At 43.9% G+C, this 18,120-nt stretch overlaps 1 protein-coding gene across 2 annotated transcripts in view; it reads right to left on the minus strand.

The window, feature by feature from the left end:
- The window catches only part of LOC126472802 (tudor domain-containing protein 7-like), a 182,102-nt gene that overhangs the window by 16,253 nt on the left and 147,729 nt on the right, over window positions 1–18,120 (minus strand). For both annotated transcript variants that reach the window (XM_050099961.1, XM_050099960.1), the window contains exons 17-18: window positions 11,172–11,272; window positions 1,381–1,529 (exon numbers count right to left, since the gene is read on the minus strand). In XM_050099961.1, the coding sequence (XP_049955918.1) occupies window positions 1,381–1,529; window positions 11,172–11,272 (250 nt within the window). The remainder of the gene's footprint in view (window positions 1–1,380; window positions 1,530–11,171; window positions 11,273–18,120) is intronic.

Raw genomic sequence — 18,120 nt, forward strand, 5'->3', positions numbered from 1 at the left:
ATGGGGGACTATTTTGCCTCCGGAATATTTTACCCAAGAGGACGCCATCATCATTTATCCATACAGTAAAGCTGCATGCCCTCGGGAACAATTACGGCCACAGTTTCCCCTTGCTTTCAGCTGTTCACAGTACCAGCACAGCAAGGCCGTTTTGGTTAATGTTACAAGGCCAGATCAGTCAATCATCCAGACTGTTGACCCTGCAACTACTGAAAAGGCTGCTGCCCCTCTTCAGGAACCATACGTTTGTCTGGCCTCTCAACAGATACCCCTCCGTTGTGGTTGCACCTACTGTACAGCCATCTGTGTCGTTGAGGCACGCAAGCCTCCCCACCAACGGCAAGGTCTATGGTTCATAGGGGGGGGATTAAAAAGATAATTGGAATATTATCGCTACTAAAGAAAGCTGATACCTTTCTATAAATGGGAGTATAAATAGAGTAATTGTAGTATTATTTAATTTTATTTGTGGTATTTAGATGTCAGTTAAGTCAGAAACATTTCCATGTCCAACTTTAGTTCAGTGCTTCCTGCAGTAACATCTCAGTACTGGGTCACATGAGGATCGTGACTGTAACTGTTATTATTATGAGTGAGGTACAATTTTGCTTTCTATGATTACTGGTTTGTGCACTAATGGTAACTACTGCCACCCACATCTTAGATTAGCCCTGTGTTCGTGTCTATCCAGTGTGCTATTCAAAAGGAATCTTAATGAAAGTCACTACAACAATTAATATCCAATTTTCTAATTAATGTGCCTAGTTGGGCTGGCGACCAGTCAATTTTTCATTTGTATATGAACTTTACTACTTTCATTATCCCCAAAGTAAAAGCCTACTTAGTTTTTCTATAAATTACCATACATCCAAAATTACTGTACGATACCCTGTATCCATTAGACAAACATGTGGTCAAAATTAAAAATCCTACAAGACGGTTGCTGTTTGTGTCACAGCAAGCGAGTGTTACAATTTGCTCCACATTAACAACTCTTTCTTTGATTTTACTCTTTCACTGATTCGAACTCTTTAGTACTCTTTCACTGATTGTAACTCTTCAGTACTCACTCACTCACTCAAGACTGTAATTCTTTAGTAGTCACTCTGACTGTAATTCTTTAAAATTAACTAATACTCTTATCTCCAGAGTAATCACTTAATTTTATAGAACATCCACAGAAGTGTCTTTTCACCAAAATTCAGCAAAGTCATAAATATACAAGGGAGCGTTTACTGATTATTAAACCAAACTAATGGAGAGACTGACTGAAGGAAATAGAACGAAAATGAAAACAATGTATAACAGTTTTACTACCTCTTACCACCATAAAAATGAATGACAACAGCACAAAACTACCAGCTGTAGGAAATTAATTACCTGTACCAGAGCTGGTCAGAATGAAGAACTGCATAAAATTCTCCCTCAACTACACTTTGTGGAACTGAGCTACCACCAATTTCATTGTACCTCTCTTGGAGTTTGTCCATCATTTCATCAAGTGCTGCAAGGTTTTCATAAGCTTGTACCTGAAACACAACCGGAAAATTTTATTTTAGCTATTATAACTGGAATAAGATGTACAAGGTGTTCGGAAATTCCCATTATTAGCTTCTATGACTTGCAGAGTGGAGCACATAATATTCTGAACAGGGGCAACATACAGTTTCCCTGCTACAGCTGTTTGAAAACTTATTTGCTAGATAGGTATGCAACACAGTAGTCGTGATGGAAGGTGATTACATTAGACTGGCCTCTGCCATTTGATGTCTACCCTATCTCTGACCTGGTTCAAGCCTCAGTCACATGTCTGTGAGTGTTAGAGCAACATGGCACAGTAAATGTTTGCAGGCTATACCTACACAATCTTTCTGAATGGCAAAGCTCACTGTTGTGACAGTGCCACGACATTCAAAAGTGCCGCTATGTTAGTACGCGAACACGGCGATAGAGGCGCTCCGCAGCTCGGCCGAGCGCGGGAGCGCCACCTGGTTATGAACGGCGCCGGCCGCATGTCACGGCCCGGCAGTCGAATGACAGTTACGGAGTTAGTAACATGTAACCCGCTAGTGTTTCTACTTTTGTATCTCCACGCACTTTAGTAGTGATTAAAGGTTATAACACTTTTTGGCGACGAGGTCGGATATTTTTTTTTCCTGCGTTGTGGACTTGTGTGTTCGTGTCGGGGCAGACATGGAACAGCTTATGCAAGCGCTTATTGAACAACAAACACAGCTGATGGCTGCTATTCAGGCGTTGTCGACGTCGCTTACTCATCGTCTGTCTTCCTCTTCTCCGCCTCCGTTCCCTCCTTATGACGAGGCCGCTGAAGACTGGGAGGATTATGAGAAGCGTTTGCGGAAACACTTCTTGGCTTTCGGCGTTGTCGACGCTCCTATGTGTAAGTCGTTATTTCTCTCTTGGATTTCCCCACGGATCTATCAGCTGCTATCTCAGTTAGCCCCTCTGCGGGAACCTGCCTCTCTGTCCTTCCAAGAAATGTGTGACTTATTGTCTAACTATTACCGAAAAAACACCCACGTCGTTGCCGCCCGCGTGGCTTTTTACCGGTGTCGTAAACAGCCCCATCAATCTTACCGGGCTTGGGCGGCGGAACTACACGGTCTGAGTCGGAAATGTCAGTTTGTCACGGACACTCATCATGAGTCTTACGCTGATTCAATGGTTCGGGACGCTATTTTACGGCTTGCTCCTGATAAAGAAGTTCGGCAACGTGCCTTACAATTGCCAAACCCGTCGTTGTCGGAAGTTCTCAGCATCGCTCAATCCTTTGAAGTGTCTCACGCTGCTGGTGCGCAAATAGACGCGTGGTGTGATGTAGGCGCTGTCCAGACCACTTTCGACGCAGACAATGTGCCTGTTTCACAGGGAAACGACGATGTGGCGGCGGTGCACTCGCGTCAACAACGTCGCGTTGGGCCGCCACGCTCGCAGCGAAAACAGCAACCACAGAAGCAGGTTTGTTCCGCCCTTCCTTCTTGTCCACATTGTTTCGTACAGCACGACAGAGCCGCGTGTCCAAAACGTTGGGCCACGTGTAATTCCTGTAGGAAAAGAGGCCACATTGCTTCTGTGTGTCAGTCCCCTAAAGTTCCTGTCGACAAGGACGAGGCATCGGACATGGATGTTACTTGTGTGCTTTCTCAAACGAATAAGTTGTTTGTTACTGTTCGTGTTCTGGATAAAGACATTCGCATGCAAGTGGACACTGGCTCTGCAGTAACTCTCATTAATTCTCGCACGTATTTGGAGTTGGGCTCCCCTCCCTTGTCTCCCGTTACGTGAAATCTACGAACTTATAATATGCAGAAAATTCCTATTGTTGGCCAGTTTGATGCTTCCACTGCCTACAAGTCTGTTGTTAGGCCCCTCACGTTTTATGTGGTGGATCATGCGGGCACTGAAAACCTGTTCGGTTATGATGCTTTCCAGTTGTTCGGGTTTTCCATTGCTGATGATGTGCACCTCATATCTGAGGACATTCCGTATCCACAGCTGGATGGCTTGTGTTCTGAATTCTCGTCCGTGTTCTCTACTGGTCTGGGTCGTGCCAAGGATTTTGAAGCCCACATTACTCTTAAACCTACGGCTCGCCCTAAGTTTTTCCGGGCACGCCCTATTCCAATGGCGTTGCGTGCGCCTGTCAAAGCTGAGATAGACAGGTTAACAGCTTCGGGGATTCTCCTTCCTGTTACCTCCAGCGAATGGGCATCGCCCATCGTGGTGGTTTCTAAACCAAACGGGAGTCTGCGATTGTGTGGTGATTTTAAAGCCACTGTCAACGCTCAAAGCCTCATTGACACTTATCCTCTTCCCCGTCCTGAGGAGTTATTTACCAAGCTCGCTGGGGGCCAGTTCTTTTCCAAACTTGACTTATCGGAGGCGTACCATCAGTTGCCGTTGGATGCATCTTCCAAGGAATTTCTCGTCATCAACACTCCTTGTGGGTTGTATCAGTACCAGCGGTTACCATTTGGCGTCGCTAGCGCGCCGGCCATTTTTCAGCGGTTTTTGGAACAGCTCACGGCTTCCGTTCCCGGCTGCATCAACTACCTGGATGACATTGTTGTCACGGGGGCCTCCACTGAGGAGCACCTGTAACGCCGGAAATGCATATCCTCCTATTTCCATCTATTGTACTATTATTTTTTTTCCTTGTTTTGTTACCTCAAGATATGACATTTCTGTCTCTTTATATATTGTAATTGTTTTACTGTTTGTATATATATATTTATGCACTTATGTCGATGTATAATTGGTTTGTTTCGTAAATATTATTTGTATTTTTGCGCTGGGTCTTGCCTAGGGAAAACTGCTATCGAACGATTACATCGATGGGTCGTGTGAAGAATCAAAGTGTGTAGGATCTTTGGTAGTGTTAACTCTGCCGCGTGGAGCGCGGGCGGAGCAGAGAGAGTCTGGCGGGAGTAGCGAGTGGAGAGGTGTTGTGTGACGCTCCCGCGAGTTGCCGCGCTTTCGGGGTTTGGCAGCATGTAATTGCGCTCGACTCGCGATGATAGTTTCTGACATGGTGTCGCGGACGAGAAGCATTAGCTGGCGCACATCAAGAGCCCGTTTCGCCTGGTGACCGTGTCGAGAAGAAGGCGCGCCAACATCCAGCTTCTGCAACAGCGACGGCCGACAATGAGTGACTGTCGCCACCTCCTCGACCGACGGCTTCAAACCTTCAATCAACCGACAAGGAAGACTGGACGCACGTAAAGTTTTAGAGCTGTATGGCAGACCTCAGCTTTTAATCTTGTTCCATTTTCGTAACTATAATTACAGCAACTTAGCATGAACGTTTGTTGCTCATTGTCCCAATTGCATCACCAAGCAGAGTCCCTTCCTTTTCCGAAATGAACCCGAGTGTCGTTGAAATTCAAACGCCAGCATTAAAGTAATATAGCTAACTCGTTTTCACTGCTTTAATTTCAAAGTTCAATTATGGCATTAATAGCTGGCTACAATATTCAGATTACACAAGCACGAATTAAGAGTGCGAGCTTTGTTACCGTATTTTAGCTTACCTGTGACTGCAGCTCAGCTTGGTACGTACTAAATTTTACTATTGTTAATTGTTCAGAATCATTTAATTCAAGTTCAAAGTTAAATCTCTTCTTTCTGAATTGCGTAGATTCAAGTAGCTTTTGAAATGATTGTTGAGGTAGTCCAAGACTAACCGTATTTTACTGGATTTCGATGTGCTTCAGAAAGAAAGCTCACTATTAACTTCAGTCACTAAATTAACTTTCGATTTTCCGGTGTTATTAATTCTTTTGCTAAATTAAGTCAGAGTGTAGCGAAATTTATTACTTCTGACAGACTTTCAGTTTTCACACTACACGTGTCAACCTTCAGTTGCCACGCTTCTAGTGTTAATTATATGTGTAATAACCTTTCTTTTTCAGTTACTATAGTAATTGTCCTTAGGACTGGCGACCGTGATTTCCCCCAAATCTCAAATATCTAATTACCGCTAGTTAATTGTTAACGTAACGGCCGCACATTTACTTTCTTTATTAACTTTACCCCTTTTCAAAATTAATTTCCACCAGTTTCATTTGCATTTTTCCTTTCATTTAGATGTAACTCTTTCCTCCCTCTTTACCGACAGGTTAACTTCGGTGACGATTGCTTTTCCAAAACTCCCATTAGGTACACGCGGTTTCATTTTTCACTGTCATTAAGGTCGGTAAGTGAGGGGGAGGTTACACACCTTCGCAATTTGCGTTCACTGTTTCGGGTTCTGCATTCAGCAGGGTTGAAGTGCAATCTGGACAAGTCTCAGTTCTTCCAACCCTCCATTGTGTATCTTGGTTTCCACTTGTCCCGTGAGGGTATACGCCCTCTACGACAGCACGTTGCGGCCATTACCGCTCTACCCCGGCCGTCTACGGTCAAAGAACTTCAGGCGTTTCTAGGCAAGGTTGCTTATTATCACAAATTCATTCCCTCCGCGGCGGCGGTGGCTCATCCTCTGCATCAGCTGTTACGCAAAAACGTTCCTTTCTGTTGGACCGCCGAGTGTGAGCAGGCTTTTGTCCGCCTGAAGGCTCATTTGCAGTCGGCGCCTTGTCTTGCCACATTCCGTCCGGGTCAGCACTTGGTTCTGGCGACTGACGCGTCACAGTATGGCCTAGGGGCTGTTCTCGCCCATCGGTATGAGGATGGGTCGGAACGACCCATCGCCTACGCTTCCAAGACCCTCAACGATGCCCAACGGCGTTACTCTCAAATAGAAAAGGAGGCGCTCGCTATCATTTATGCTCTGAAAAAGTTCAGCGTTTTTTTGTATGGTTCTAAGTTTCACCTCATCACCGACCACAAGCCGCTGGTCTCTCTGTTCAGCCCCTCGGCGTCGCTTCCGGATAAGGCAGCTCACCGCCTGCAACGTTGGGCCTTATACTTGTCTCGTTTTCACTATGAGATTCACTATCGCCCCACGGCCCAGCACGCCAACGCTGACGCGTTGTCGCGTTTGCCGATGGGCCCCGACCCGGTTTTCGATCGCGATGAACTCCTCTGTTTCCACATTGATGAGGAAGAACGTCGTGCGGTCGAGGGTTTTCCACTTACAGGTTCGCAGGTCGCGTCGGCTACTGCGCGGGATCCGGTCCTGCGTCAGGTGATCAGTTTTGTTCAGCGTGGTTGGCCGGACAGGACCAAGGGCCGGGCGTCGGATCCCCTTCACAACTACCATGTCTTGCGCCTTCGTCTGTCTGTTCGTGAGGGTGTTGTTCTTCTGGCCACGGATGGCGCATCTCCACGGGTTGTGGTGCCCGCCTCTCTTCGCAAAGCTGTTCTCAAACTATTGCATGGGGGCCATTGGGGGATTTCTCGGACTAAGTCCCTGGCCCGCAGGCACGTTTATTGGCCCGGTATCGATTCGGACATCGCCCACATGGTCGCTGCGTGTGATCGGTGTGTTCAACAACTGGCTGCGCCTCGTACTCTGCCCTCTCCGTGGCCTGATCCGGCGCAGCCGTGGGAACGGGTGCACGCTGACTTTGCCGGCCCCTTCCTCGGCACTTATTGGCTACTGTTGATTGACGCCTTCTCGAAGTTTCCGTTTGTTGTTCGCTGTCCGTCGCCCACCAGTGCGGGGACGACGCTGGCTTTGTCAAAAATCTTTGCGCTAGAAGGTCTTCCATCCGCGATTGTCACGGACAATGGCCCTCAGTTCTCTTCGCAGGCCTTCCGTGATTTTTGTACTGGACAAGGGATTCATCATGTTACAGCACCGCCCTTCCATCCGCAATCGAATGGGGAGGTCGAGCGCCTTGTCCGCACTTTCAAAAGCCAAATGAAAAAATTCCTTAGTGATTTTTCCACAGATGACGCTCTGTTGCAATTTCTGAGTTCTTATCGCTTCACGCCTCTGGGTGATCGCAGCCCTGCTGAACTCTTGCATGGCCGCCAACCGCGCACCCTACTGCATCTGCTTCACCCTGTCAGGCCTTGTACTGTGTCCCCTAGTGCGGGAAAATACCAGGTGGGCGCCGACGTGTGGGCACGGGGGTATGGATCTCGCCCTAAATGGATTCCAGGGGTGGTCCAGGCTCTTCGCGGCCGCCGGCTTTGTGAAATACGTACGGACGACGGCATGGTTGTTCGCCATTACGACCAGATGCGCCCACGAGTGGTGGCCACGCCGGTACCACCGCCCCTTTTTTCGTCTCCACCAGCCCGAGAAGCCAGTCCTGTCACTGCTGCCGATCTTCCGGGCGTGTTGCTGCCGCCGCCGTCGCTACCGCTTCCGAGTACGCCGGAACCGGCCCCAGTCGCGACGCCGCCTTCTCCGGGACCCATCTCGCTGGAGCACACCCCCAGGTCCACGACACCTATGGATGCTGCTCCGGAGTTTTCACCCATCATCTCGTCCAGGAGGCACGTTCCACGCGCCAGCTTCCGTCCTGGACATTTTCGACCACACTCTCGTGTTTCTCCGCGGGATCTTCTCGGGACCTCCCAAGAGGCCATGGATGTCTCCGCACTGTCCGTGTCTCCACGAAAGTGAGCGTTTTTTTTTTTTTTCAAGGGGGGAAAAGTGTTGTGACAGTGCCACGACATTCAAAAGTGCCGCTACGTTAGTACGCGAACAAGGCGATGGAGGCGCTCCGCAGCTCGGCCGAGCGCGGGAGCGCCACCTGGTTATGAACGGCGCCGGCCGCATGTCACGGCCCGGCAGTCGAATGACAGTTACGGAGTTAGTAACATGTAACCCGCTAGTGTTTCTACTTTTGTATCTCCACGCACTTTAGTAGTGATTAAAGGTTATAACACTCACAGTTATGGAAGAGTTGCTGGTTGGCTTTATCAAGATCATTCTCCACAACATCCGATTCCATCACATATATTTTTCACAAAAATTATGTAATGGCTTCTACAAAGTGTAACTTCATCATCAGCAGGCATAGTTGTGGCGCTCCAACGAAACGCCACACACCAAAACTGCAAGAGGCCGTACTGTATCATGTTGAAGAGAACATGTCAAGGAGTACACAAGCAATTTCTATGGCTATTAATGAGTGAAACTGGAAAACAAGTGTTGTACTGGGTTACTCCAAATTAATTACCTGTACAGGTGGTTGCGTTACCGACACGTTTTCAAATGGTTATAGCACAGAAACAGTGTATTTCCCAACAAGGGGTTCGAATTCAATATATTATATATTCACTCCCCTCTTTAAGTCCAAGAAGTTTGTAATGAGAATTTCTGAATATTCTTTACTTGTGAAGACACACACAATTTTAACGAGAATAAAGTAAGTACTTCTATCTGGATTATTCTGTATCACCACAACATGTTTCAGTGACAAACTTCAATCTTTACAGAATCTATTATATTTAACTGACTATACAACAAGGTTTTATCCAAAAATTCATCATTCAAAAGTAACAGTAACATCTTACATCCAAATATCAAACTGCTGTACATACTTTTACAATGTGTAATAACTTAACAGTAAATGTTAACATTATTAGTACCATTGTTTCCTTCTAAATTTATTTGCATTTTTTGTTGGTAAATTACCATTTGAATCATACGACAATAATGGTCTTAAAAACTAACCAAAAATTTCAGTTTTCTTTCACCTTCAAAGCTGTAAGGACAGTAGACTGTAATGATGAATAATGAACATCACAGCTTTGATGAGATACTGGGCTCAACAAAGTTAGGAAGGAAGATCAGGGTTTAATATCCAGTTGACATCATCATCAGGGGCAGAGCACAAGCTGAAGTTAGGGAAGTACGGGGTACAATGATCTTCATTTTATCAAATAGAAGTCATAACTGAATGCTCACACCAAGTATAAACAATGGCAAAATGTGAGAATTAAGGCACATACTGCACCAAGAAGTTTTTACCCCCACTGCCTTTCCAGGAACATCTCAGCATGGAAGTGCAGAAATAATATCAGTAAAAGGTATTGTTAACTCTTGGTTTACCCTATCAATTTGTTAAAGTGATGTGTTGCACCATGTCAATAGTACCGATGAATGACGATCATCAATCACAAAAATATTTTCCATTGGTTTACCTGGTAAGGCTGCACATGCATATGGTTTGCTGTGCATGTAATTAAGTGAGGGGGGACGCAATCTTTATACCAGATGGGGCAACACTAGCAGTGGCTCAAGCGTTGCAGCATATGTTGGTTTGGTGGTTTCTCCTTGCAACCAACCCCGCCTTGGAGTTACACCATGCTCCACAAAAGACGGACCTTCATGACACTCAGAAATTAAATCACAAGACAAAAAGTAATAGTAGTTCGAGTTCTTTGCTATGATACATCAAATCTGATGTACCTAACACATGTAATGTCAATTATTATATGGAGACACACACTGCACGACTTGTTTTCAATATGTAATTGTTGGATGAATATATGCAGATATGAAGTAGTAGTTTGTTCTACCATTTGGTAGAATTTGGAAGATAAAGTACTTGTGTCCAATTTCCAGCTAAAGACCAATTGCATTGGACACGAAATCAGAGGTAAGAAAAGAGAGGGTGCAGGGGCACAGTAAATGTACCAGTTGCAAGTTTATTATATCAGACCAAATTATAACAATGTTTGAACCTGTGCACGTCCGCAAAAGATCAGTGAAAATGTCTCAAATAAGGTAATTTATACAGCGCGTACAACCCAAGTCCCTAAATATGCAACTTTAAATCTCCCTGCATAAAATAACAACAGTAACATTACATCAACTTCTACAATGGAGAGGCACATCATGTGAATGCCCAGTTTTCAGGTGTTCAATGGTAGTTGTGCAACATGCTGTTCCACTTATCAGATTTATGATTTAGTGAACATGACTATGATTATTACCTTAACATTTATATGCATGTACAAAATATTTTTCAAGTTGAATTGTGAGACAGGTGAAATTCCAGACTTCAGATTAATTAGAATGGTAAAGTCAAGATTTTGACTTACTCATTTTCACCTAATAATTTTCTAGAGGTGCAGCCTAGCATTTATAGTAATGATTCTCTACAGGAAAGCTGATGTCTCCAATGTAGACTACTTGTTAAACAAATATTATTAGTCAGAATTGCTGGCCAGTTATTGCCTTCAGGAGGCAAAATGTGTCGTACTGCCAACAGAAACATACAAAAGTATAACACTAGCCTAACTGTTAGAAACATTATCTCTTTCCTTGAGGAGGAGGAGGACGAGGAGAGAAAGATCAAGAAAGAAGGGAACGTCACCCAGACCCCAGATTGAGACCTCTCCCACCCCCAGTTGTGAAAATGAGGACAGACACACATTGAGATTTTTATCTCTGTCTCCCACACCCTCATAACAGGGAACTGTTACTATCTATCAATAACCTGCAGGTAAAAGGTTCTCTCTATAGCACTACTGAATAGTACTGACAATTTACACATAGAAAAATCTTCATCCATAGTGAAACAATTGCTGATATTCATGAAACTAGAACAAGCACAATTACTGAAGCTATGATCACTGACATTCGACTTCCTCAAAGCACTAAGGCTCCGTAACAAGTATTTAGAAAACTTAAAATGCTCTTGGTGTCACATAGCTGTTAGCTTACTTTCACACAGTAGATTCTAATATCTGGGAGCAAAGGTCTGTGTACTGATATTAAACAATTATTTAGTCTTGCTTACCATAAAGTTGCTGGGGTTTGAAGCCATTGTTACATGAATATCAAATACAGTATTGACTTTCGGTATTAATGGTGGTGGTATTCCAGGAGTGCGGACAACACCTGCAAGAATTCACACCAGAGTTACTGTACTTTACCAAAATGTTAAAAGGCATAATTATAATTGAAAGATACTCAGATATTGCAAAATGAGATGAGGAAAAAAAGTACTTTGGAAGAGGATTAATAAAACAGTTCTGAAATGTTATAGTAAAATTCTTATAACTTAAAGCTATCGTAGGAAGACAGTCCTTTGACAGATGATCATTTAACAAATAAAAATATTTCTAAAGCAATGTTGACTACAAGAGCTAGAAAGAGAAAGGGAAAGAGAGAGAGAGAGAGAGAGAGAGAGAGAGAGAGAGAGAGAGAGAGAGAGAGAGAAGAATTATAGACTACAGCAAGGAACAAATACTGGGTGGTTATTATTAAACTTTCCCTATTCAACACATCATAAAACTGAAACTAATGAACATTTTAAGTGCAAAACTTGGTAGCAATAATGTCAAGGACATGGGGAAGCAAAATATTCAGAACCAATTAAATTAAAAAACTTTTAATGTTCGGCTACGGTACTACTACATACTTGTACCATTACTGCTAAAAAAGGGGTTCAATATAGCATCCATCAGTGTCCCGAAGAGTCTGAAAGTGCAGGATTGCATTCTGCACAGCAGAACGAAGCATGTTTGTAGGTATACTGGCTACCTCTCTTGATATGCTGTGCTTCAGATCAACACATGTGTTAATGTTCCCCTGGTAAACCCTGTCCTCCTGGTAGCCCCACAACCAGAAATCACAGGGGGTGAGATCAGGTGATCGTGGCAGCCGAGCATTTGGAAATGATCAGCTGATAATTCAATCATTTCCAAATGTGTTTCAGAGAAGCAGGTAAATTCACGAGCGATGTGTGGTGGGGTCCCATCTTGCATGAAAACTGTTGAGTTCAAAGCGTCTCTCTCCTATAGGGTGGGCAAGATATGCTAGCAAGGCATATCGCAGTAACGCTGGCTGGTCATGCTGCACGTCTTTGGTCTACACCATACGGTGACATGTTCACCATACAGGAGAACTTCATGTATAGTGACTGAAGGTGAAGATTCTCACACTTGACAATTCAGTGTGTTCATCTCATCCGCCAAACAAAAATGAGCTTCATCTGTCCATAGCATGACCCAGGGCCAGCCCTTTTCAACTTCAGCCTTGTGATAAAGTGGAGAGCAAAGTCAACACTTCGTTGCACGTCCTGTGGAACAAGCTGCTGCTGGACCTTAAGATCGGGAATTACGCACAGTGTTGTCTGCCACAGCAACAGCAATTTCATCAACCACCTGTGGCGGAACCGATCATTGGCCTCTTCCTGGAGCAACACCCAGTTCTTCAGAAAACTCAAACTTCATCATGCTCTGCACAGCAGATGGAGAAAAGAAGACCCTTCTGTAATCCTTTCAGATGGTGATATTCTCGAAGTGCAGCTGCAGCATTACTGTTGTTTTGATAATAGAGCTTTGCCTATAATGCCCTGCTCCTTTTGTCCAAGCTCATGCTGACACGTCAGGAAGTGCACTGCGACTGGTCCGTCAAGACGACTTACCACAGCACCTGGGAACTGAAGGCACTGTGACGCATGGAAATCATGCACCCCATACTCTGGACATTAATGCTAACAAGTTTGGTACTCATATCGTAATTAGTTTCCGTGTTATAACATGTTAAATAGGGAAAGTTTAATTATACCCGGTAGATCACACTTATCACAGCAGAAGGCTGAAGTGATCAAATTGCTTCTTCTGGCATTTGAAGCACATTTTGCCTTCAGTGTATTTCGGGCAGAAAGGGGGGGGGGGGGGGGGGGTGTATACCCTAAATGTTTCAAATTCCATCATACTTTTCATGTGTTTATTGAGCAATCTAGCTTGATACATAATAGAATTAATAAACTTCAGAATGGCATGATTGCTTTAGTAGAGCCTTCATTCGGATTATCAGTTTCAGGACACTATGTTTCCATCTTTGGGTCTGTGAAGCATATGTTAAGTAAGTACAAAACTGAGTGTGGCATATTTTGTACAAGGTTGGGAGGATAATTACGGTCAGTGAAGGCTTCAGTGAGTCCCCCGGTATATTTTGAAAGGGACTGCTCATCACTGCAGATGCGACAACCACTGGTGGCTAGGCTGTACGGAAGGGCCTTCTTGGTATGGAATGTGGGGCAGCTGTCAAAGTGGAAGATTTGCTATCTGGGTTGAAGGTGAGAACACCCTACCGACATTCTTCCAGAACCTCAACAACTTCTCCCCCATTTGCTTCACCTGGTCCTACTCAACCCAACAAGCCGCCTTCCTAAATGTTGACCTCCACAGCAGAGACCTCTGTCCATATCAAACCTACTAACCACCAGCAATACCTCCACTTCGACAGCTGCCTCCCATTCCATACCGAGAAATCCCTTCCGTACAGCCTAGCCACCCGTGGTCGTCGCATCTGCAGTGACAAGCAGTCCCTCTAAAAATACACTGAGGGTCTCACTGAAGCCTTCACTGACCGTAAGTATCCTTACAACCTTGTACAAAAAGAAATCTCCCGTGCCTTATCTTACCAGTCTCCCACCACCTCCCAAAGTCCCACAGTCTGGCCACAGAGGAACACTCCCCTCGTAACTCAGTACCATCCGGGACTGAAGCAACTGAATTACATTTTCCATCAGGGTATCTATTACCTCTTGTTGTGCCCTGAAACGACAAATGTCCTGCCTACTATCCTTCCCACCCCTCCCACAGTAGTATTCTGCCGTCCACCGAACCTTCACAACATACTCGTCCATCCTTACACAACCCCTGCTCCCAATTCCTTACCTCATGGCTCATACCCCTGTAATAGACCTAGATGCAAGACCTGTACCATACATCCTCCTAACACCACCTACTCCAGTCCAGTCACTAACATCACCTATCCCATCAAAGGCAGGGCTAAATGTGAAACCAGTCATGTGATTTACAAGCTAAGCTACAACCAATGTGCTGCATTCTATGTAGGTATGACAACCAACAAGCTGTTTGCCAGGATGAATGGCCACCGACTAACTGTGGCCAAAAAACAAGTGGACCACCCTGTTGCTGAACACGCTGCCAAACACGATATCCCTCACCTCAATGACTGCTTCACAGCCTGTGCCATATGGATCCTTCCCACCAACACCAGCTTTTCTGAATTGTGCAGGTAGGAACTTTCCCTACAATACATCCTATGTTCCCGTAACACTTCTGGTCTCAACCTTCGTTAGTCACTGTCCTCGCCCATCCAGCCCCCTCCTTGTTCCCATTCCAGCACTACACAGCACTACCCGCCACACCCAGTCTTTTAATTTCTTTTTATTTCTCGCCTTTTGGCTACTTCCTCCCTCCCCCTCCCCCCCCCCCCCCCCACCTTCTCTCCTGCCCCCCGTCTAAACTGCAGCACTTCACTGTCCACCACCCCCACCATACTATCCCTCCTCCTCCCCCACCCCAGGCTCTTCCTTACCACCACCCAGTCGCCATTCCCATCATGCACTGGTGCTGCTGCTCGCAGGTTGTTTTCAGTTATCTGAGACTGCAGACATGTGTGCAAGTTGCGTTTGGGCGCACGTGTGTGCGTGTGCGTAACTATTGCTGACAGAGGCCTTAACGGCTGAAAGTTATAACTGTGTGAATCTTTTTGTTGTGCCTATCGTGACTCAGCATCTCTGCTATGTGGTGTATAGCAACTTTCCTTCTCTAATATTGTTACATTCCATCCTGTATTTTCCATTGTTTCATATCTTCTGAAACTTATTTCTGGACAACCACATTAGTTAGAGATTTATATCTGAATAATTGAAGAGAAATTAAACCATAATCAATTAGGCATGTAATTTGTTGTACTGAAATTGTGTTTTGCCTAAGATGTTCCATGTTAATAGTTTGATAAGACAATAATAGAAAAGCCATTGTTGTTGTGGTATTCAGTCCTGAGACTGGTTTGATGGAGCTCTCCATGCAACTCTATCCTGTGGAAGCTTCTTCATCTCCCAGTACCTACTGCAGCCTACATCCTTCTGAATCTGCTTAGTGTATTCATCTCTTTGTTTCCCTCTTCAATTTTTACCCTCCACACTGCCCTCCAATACTGAACTGGTGATTCCTCCATGTCTCAAAACATGTCCTACCAACCGATCCCTTCAAGTTGTGCCACAAGCTGCCCTTCTCCCCAATTCTATTCAATACCTCCTCATTAGTTATGTGATCTACCCATCTAATCTTCAGCATTCTTCTGTAGCACCACATTTCGAAAGGTTCTATTCTCTACTTGGCTAAACTATTTATCGTCCATGTTTCACTTCCATCCGGGACTGAAGCAACTGAATTACTCAAATACTTTGAGAACGACTTCCTGACATTTAAATTTATACTCTATTTTAACAAATTTTTCTTCTTCAGAAACTCTTTCCCTGCCATTGCCAGTCTACATTTTATATCCTCTCTACTTCGACCATCATCAGTTATTTTGCTCCCCAAACAGCAAAACTCCTTTACTACTTTAAGTGCGCCCGAGGTCGGCTTCTACCAGTTTTTCCAACCATCTGTAAAGAATTCGCATTAGTATTTTGCAGCTGTGTGATAGTTCAGTAATTTTCACATCTGTCAACACCTGCTTTCTTTGGGATTGGAATTATTATATTCTTCTTGAAGTCTGAGGGTATTTCGCCTGTCTCATACATCTTGTTCACCAGGTGGTAGAGTTTTGTCAGGACTGGCTCTCCCAAGGCTGTCAGTAGTTCTAATGGAAAGTTGTCTACTCCTGGAGCTTTGTTTCGACTCAGGTCTTTCAGTGCTCTGTCAAACTCTTCACGCAGTAGTATGATATCTCCCATTTCATCTTTATCTACATCCTCTTCCATTTCCATAATATTGTCCTCAAGTACATCGCCCTTGTATAGACCCTCTATATACACCCTCCACCTTTCTGCTTTCCCTTCTTTGCTTAGAACTGGATTTCCATCTGAGCTCTTGATTTTCATACAAGTGGTTCTCTTTTCTCCAAAGGTCCCTTTAATTTTCCTGTAGGCTGTATCTATCTTACCCCTAGTGAGATAAGCCTCTACATCCTTACATTTGTCCTCTAGTCATCCCTGCTTAGCCATTTTGCACTTCCTGTCAATCTCATTTTTGAGACGTTTGTATTCCTTTTTGCCTGCTTCATTTACTGCATTTTTATATTTTCTCCTTCCATCAATTAAATTCGATATTTCTTCTGTTACCCAAGGATTTCTACTAGCCCTCGTCTTTTTACCTACTTGATCCTCTGCTGCCTTCACTACTTCATCCCTCAAAGCTACCCATTCTTCTTCTACTGTATTTCTTTCCCCAATTTGTGACAATTGTTCCCTTATGCTCTCCCAGAAACACTGCACAACCTCTGGTTTAGTCAGTTTATCCAGGTCCCATCTCCTTATATTCCCACCTTTTTGCAGTTTCTTCAGTTTTAATCTACGATTCATAACCAATAGATTGTGGTCAGGGTCCACAACTGCCCCTGGAAATGTCTTACAATTTAAAACCTGGTTCGCAAGTCTCTGTCTTACCATTATATAATCTATCTGATACCTTCTAGTATGTCCAGGATTATTCCATGTATACAACCTTCTTTTATGATTCTTAAACCAAGTGTTAGCTATGATTAAGTTATGCTCTGTGCAAAATTCTACCAGGCGGCTTCCTCTTTCATTTCTTACCCCCAATCCATATTCACTTACTATGTTTCCTTCTCTCCCTTTTCCTACTGCCGAATTCCAGTCGCCCATGACTATTAAATTTTCGTCTCCCTTCACTACCTGAATAATTTCTTTTATCTCATCATACATTTCATCAATTTCTTCATCATCTGCAGAGCTGTAACCATGTATATGGATTTATATTTGTGCTTAGGCTTTATACAAAATGCTGTAATTCTGTTTGTTACTACTATGGCGGCACCTGATGCTCAACTGTAATATCTCATGTTTGCTACATATCATCATACTGTATTCAGATTTTAAACTAGCACAAGCATGCATATTTGGTGCACTGTAAATCATATTTTAAATAATTATTGTTTTACTTCTGACATGCCGACACACTGTGCCATGTCCTAGGAATGACTATTTATTATGTGACACAAATTACTGTACGCATGGATGAGATTCTTTGAGGTGTGGTGCATAAGTTATGTTATGTAACCATATTTTGTTAAAAATGTAATGTAGATATCCCACATCCAGTTTTGTACTTACTCAGTTTATGCTTTACATACTCAAAGACAGCAAAATAGCTTTGCCAAAACCGGTAATCTCAATAAATGTTCTACACTAAAGTGACTGTGGCATTTTGAAGTTTGTTACTTCTATTTCATGCAGGAAAGCTGTCTCCTTGACAATTTGCCCTCTCTTGCACACCGCTACGGTGAGCTCAACCTTCTTGTACTTTCAGCAGTGAATGGGTCTGAGTACTTTAATTTGAGTTGGAAAAATCTAGGTTAATACTTAGGGAGGAAAAAACTGCAGTTTATTTCCTACTAAGTAGGAGCAGGAAAAAATTGTTTTGTTTTATGACCTTATTCTGTGTTACTTTTTCGCCTAATTCAATGTTGCTTCTTGGCCTAACTTGGTTTTATTTGTTTGCTGAAATCAGTGTCTTTTTTAGCAATTTCAGCGATATTTTTGCTGTATTTAGTGATTTTTCACCAAATCCAGTGTTTGCCTAATTCATTACTAATTTAAAGATGATGTAACTTACCAAACGAAAGCGTTGGCATGTTGATAGACACACAAACAAACAAGAACACACACACAAAATTCAAGCTTTCACAACTAACGGTTGCTTCATCAGGAAAGAGGGAAGGCGAGGGAAAGATGA

The sequence above is a fragment of the Schistocerca serialis genome, chromosome 1 (assembly GCF_023864345.2).
Source record: "Schistocerca serialis cubense isolate TAMUIC-IGC-003099 chromosome 1, iqSchSeri2.2, whole genome shotgun sequence".
Classification (NCBI taxonomy): Eukaryota; Metazoa; Arthropoda; class Insecta; order Orthoptera; family Acrididae; genus Schistocerca; species Schistocerca serialis.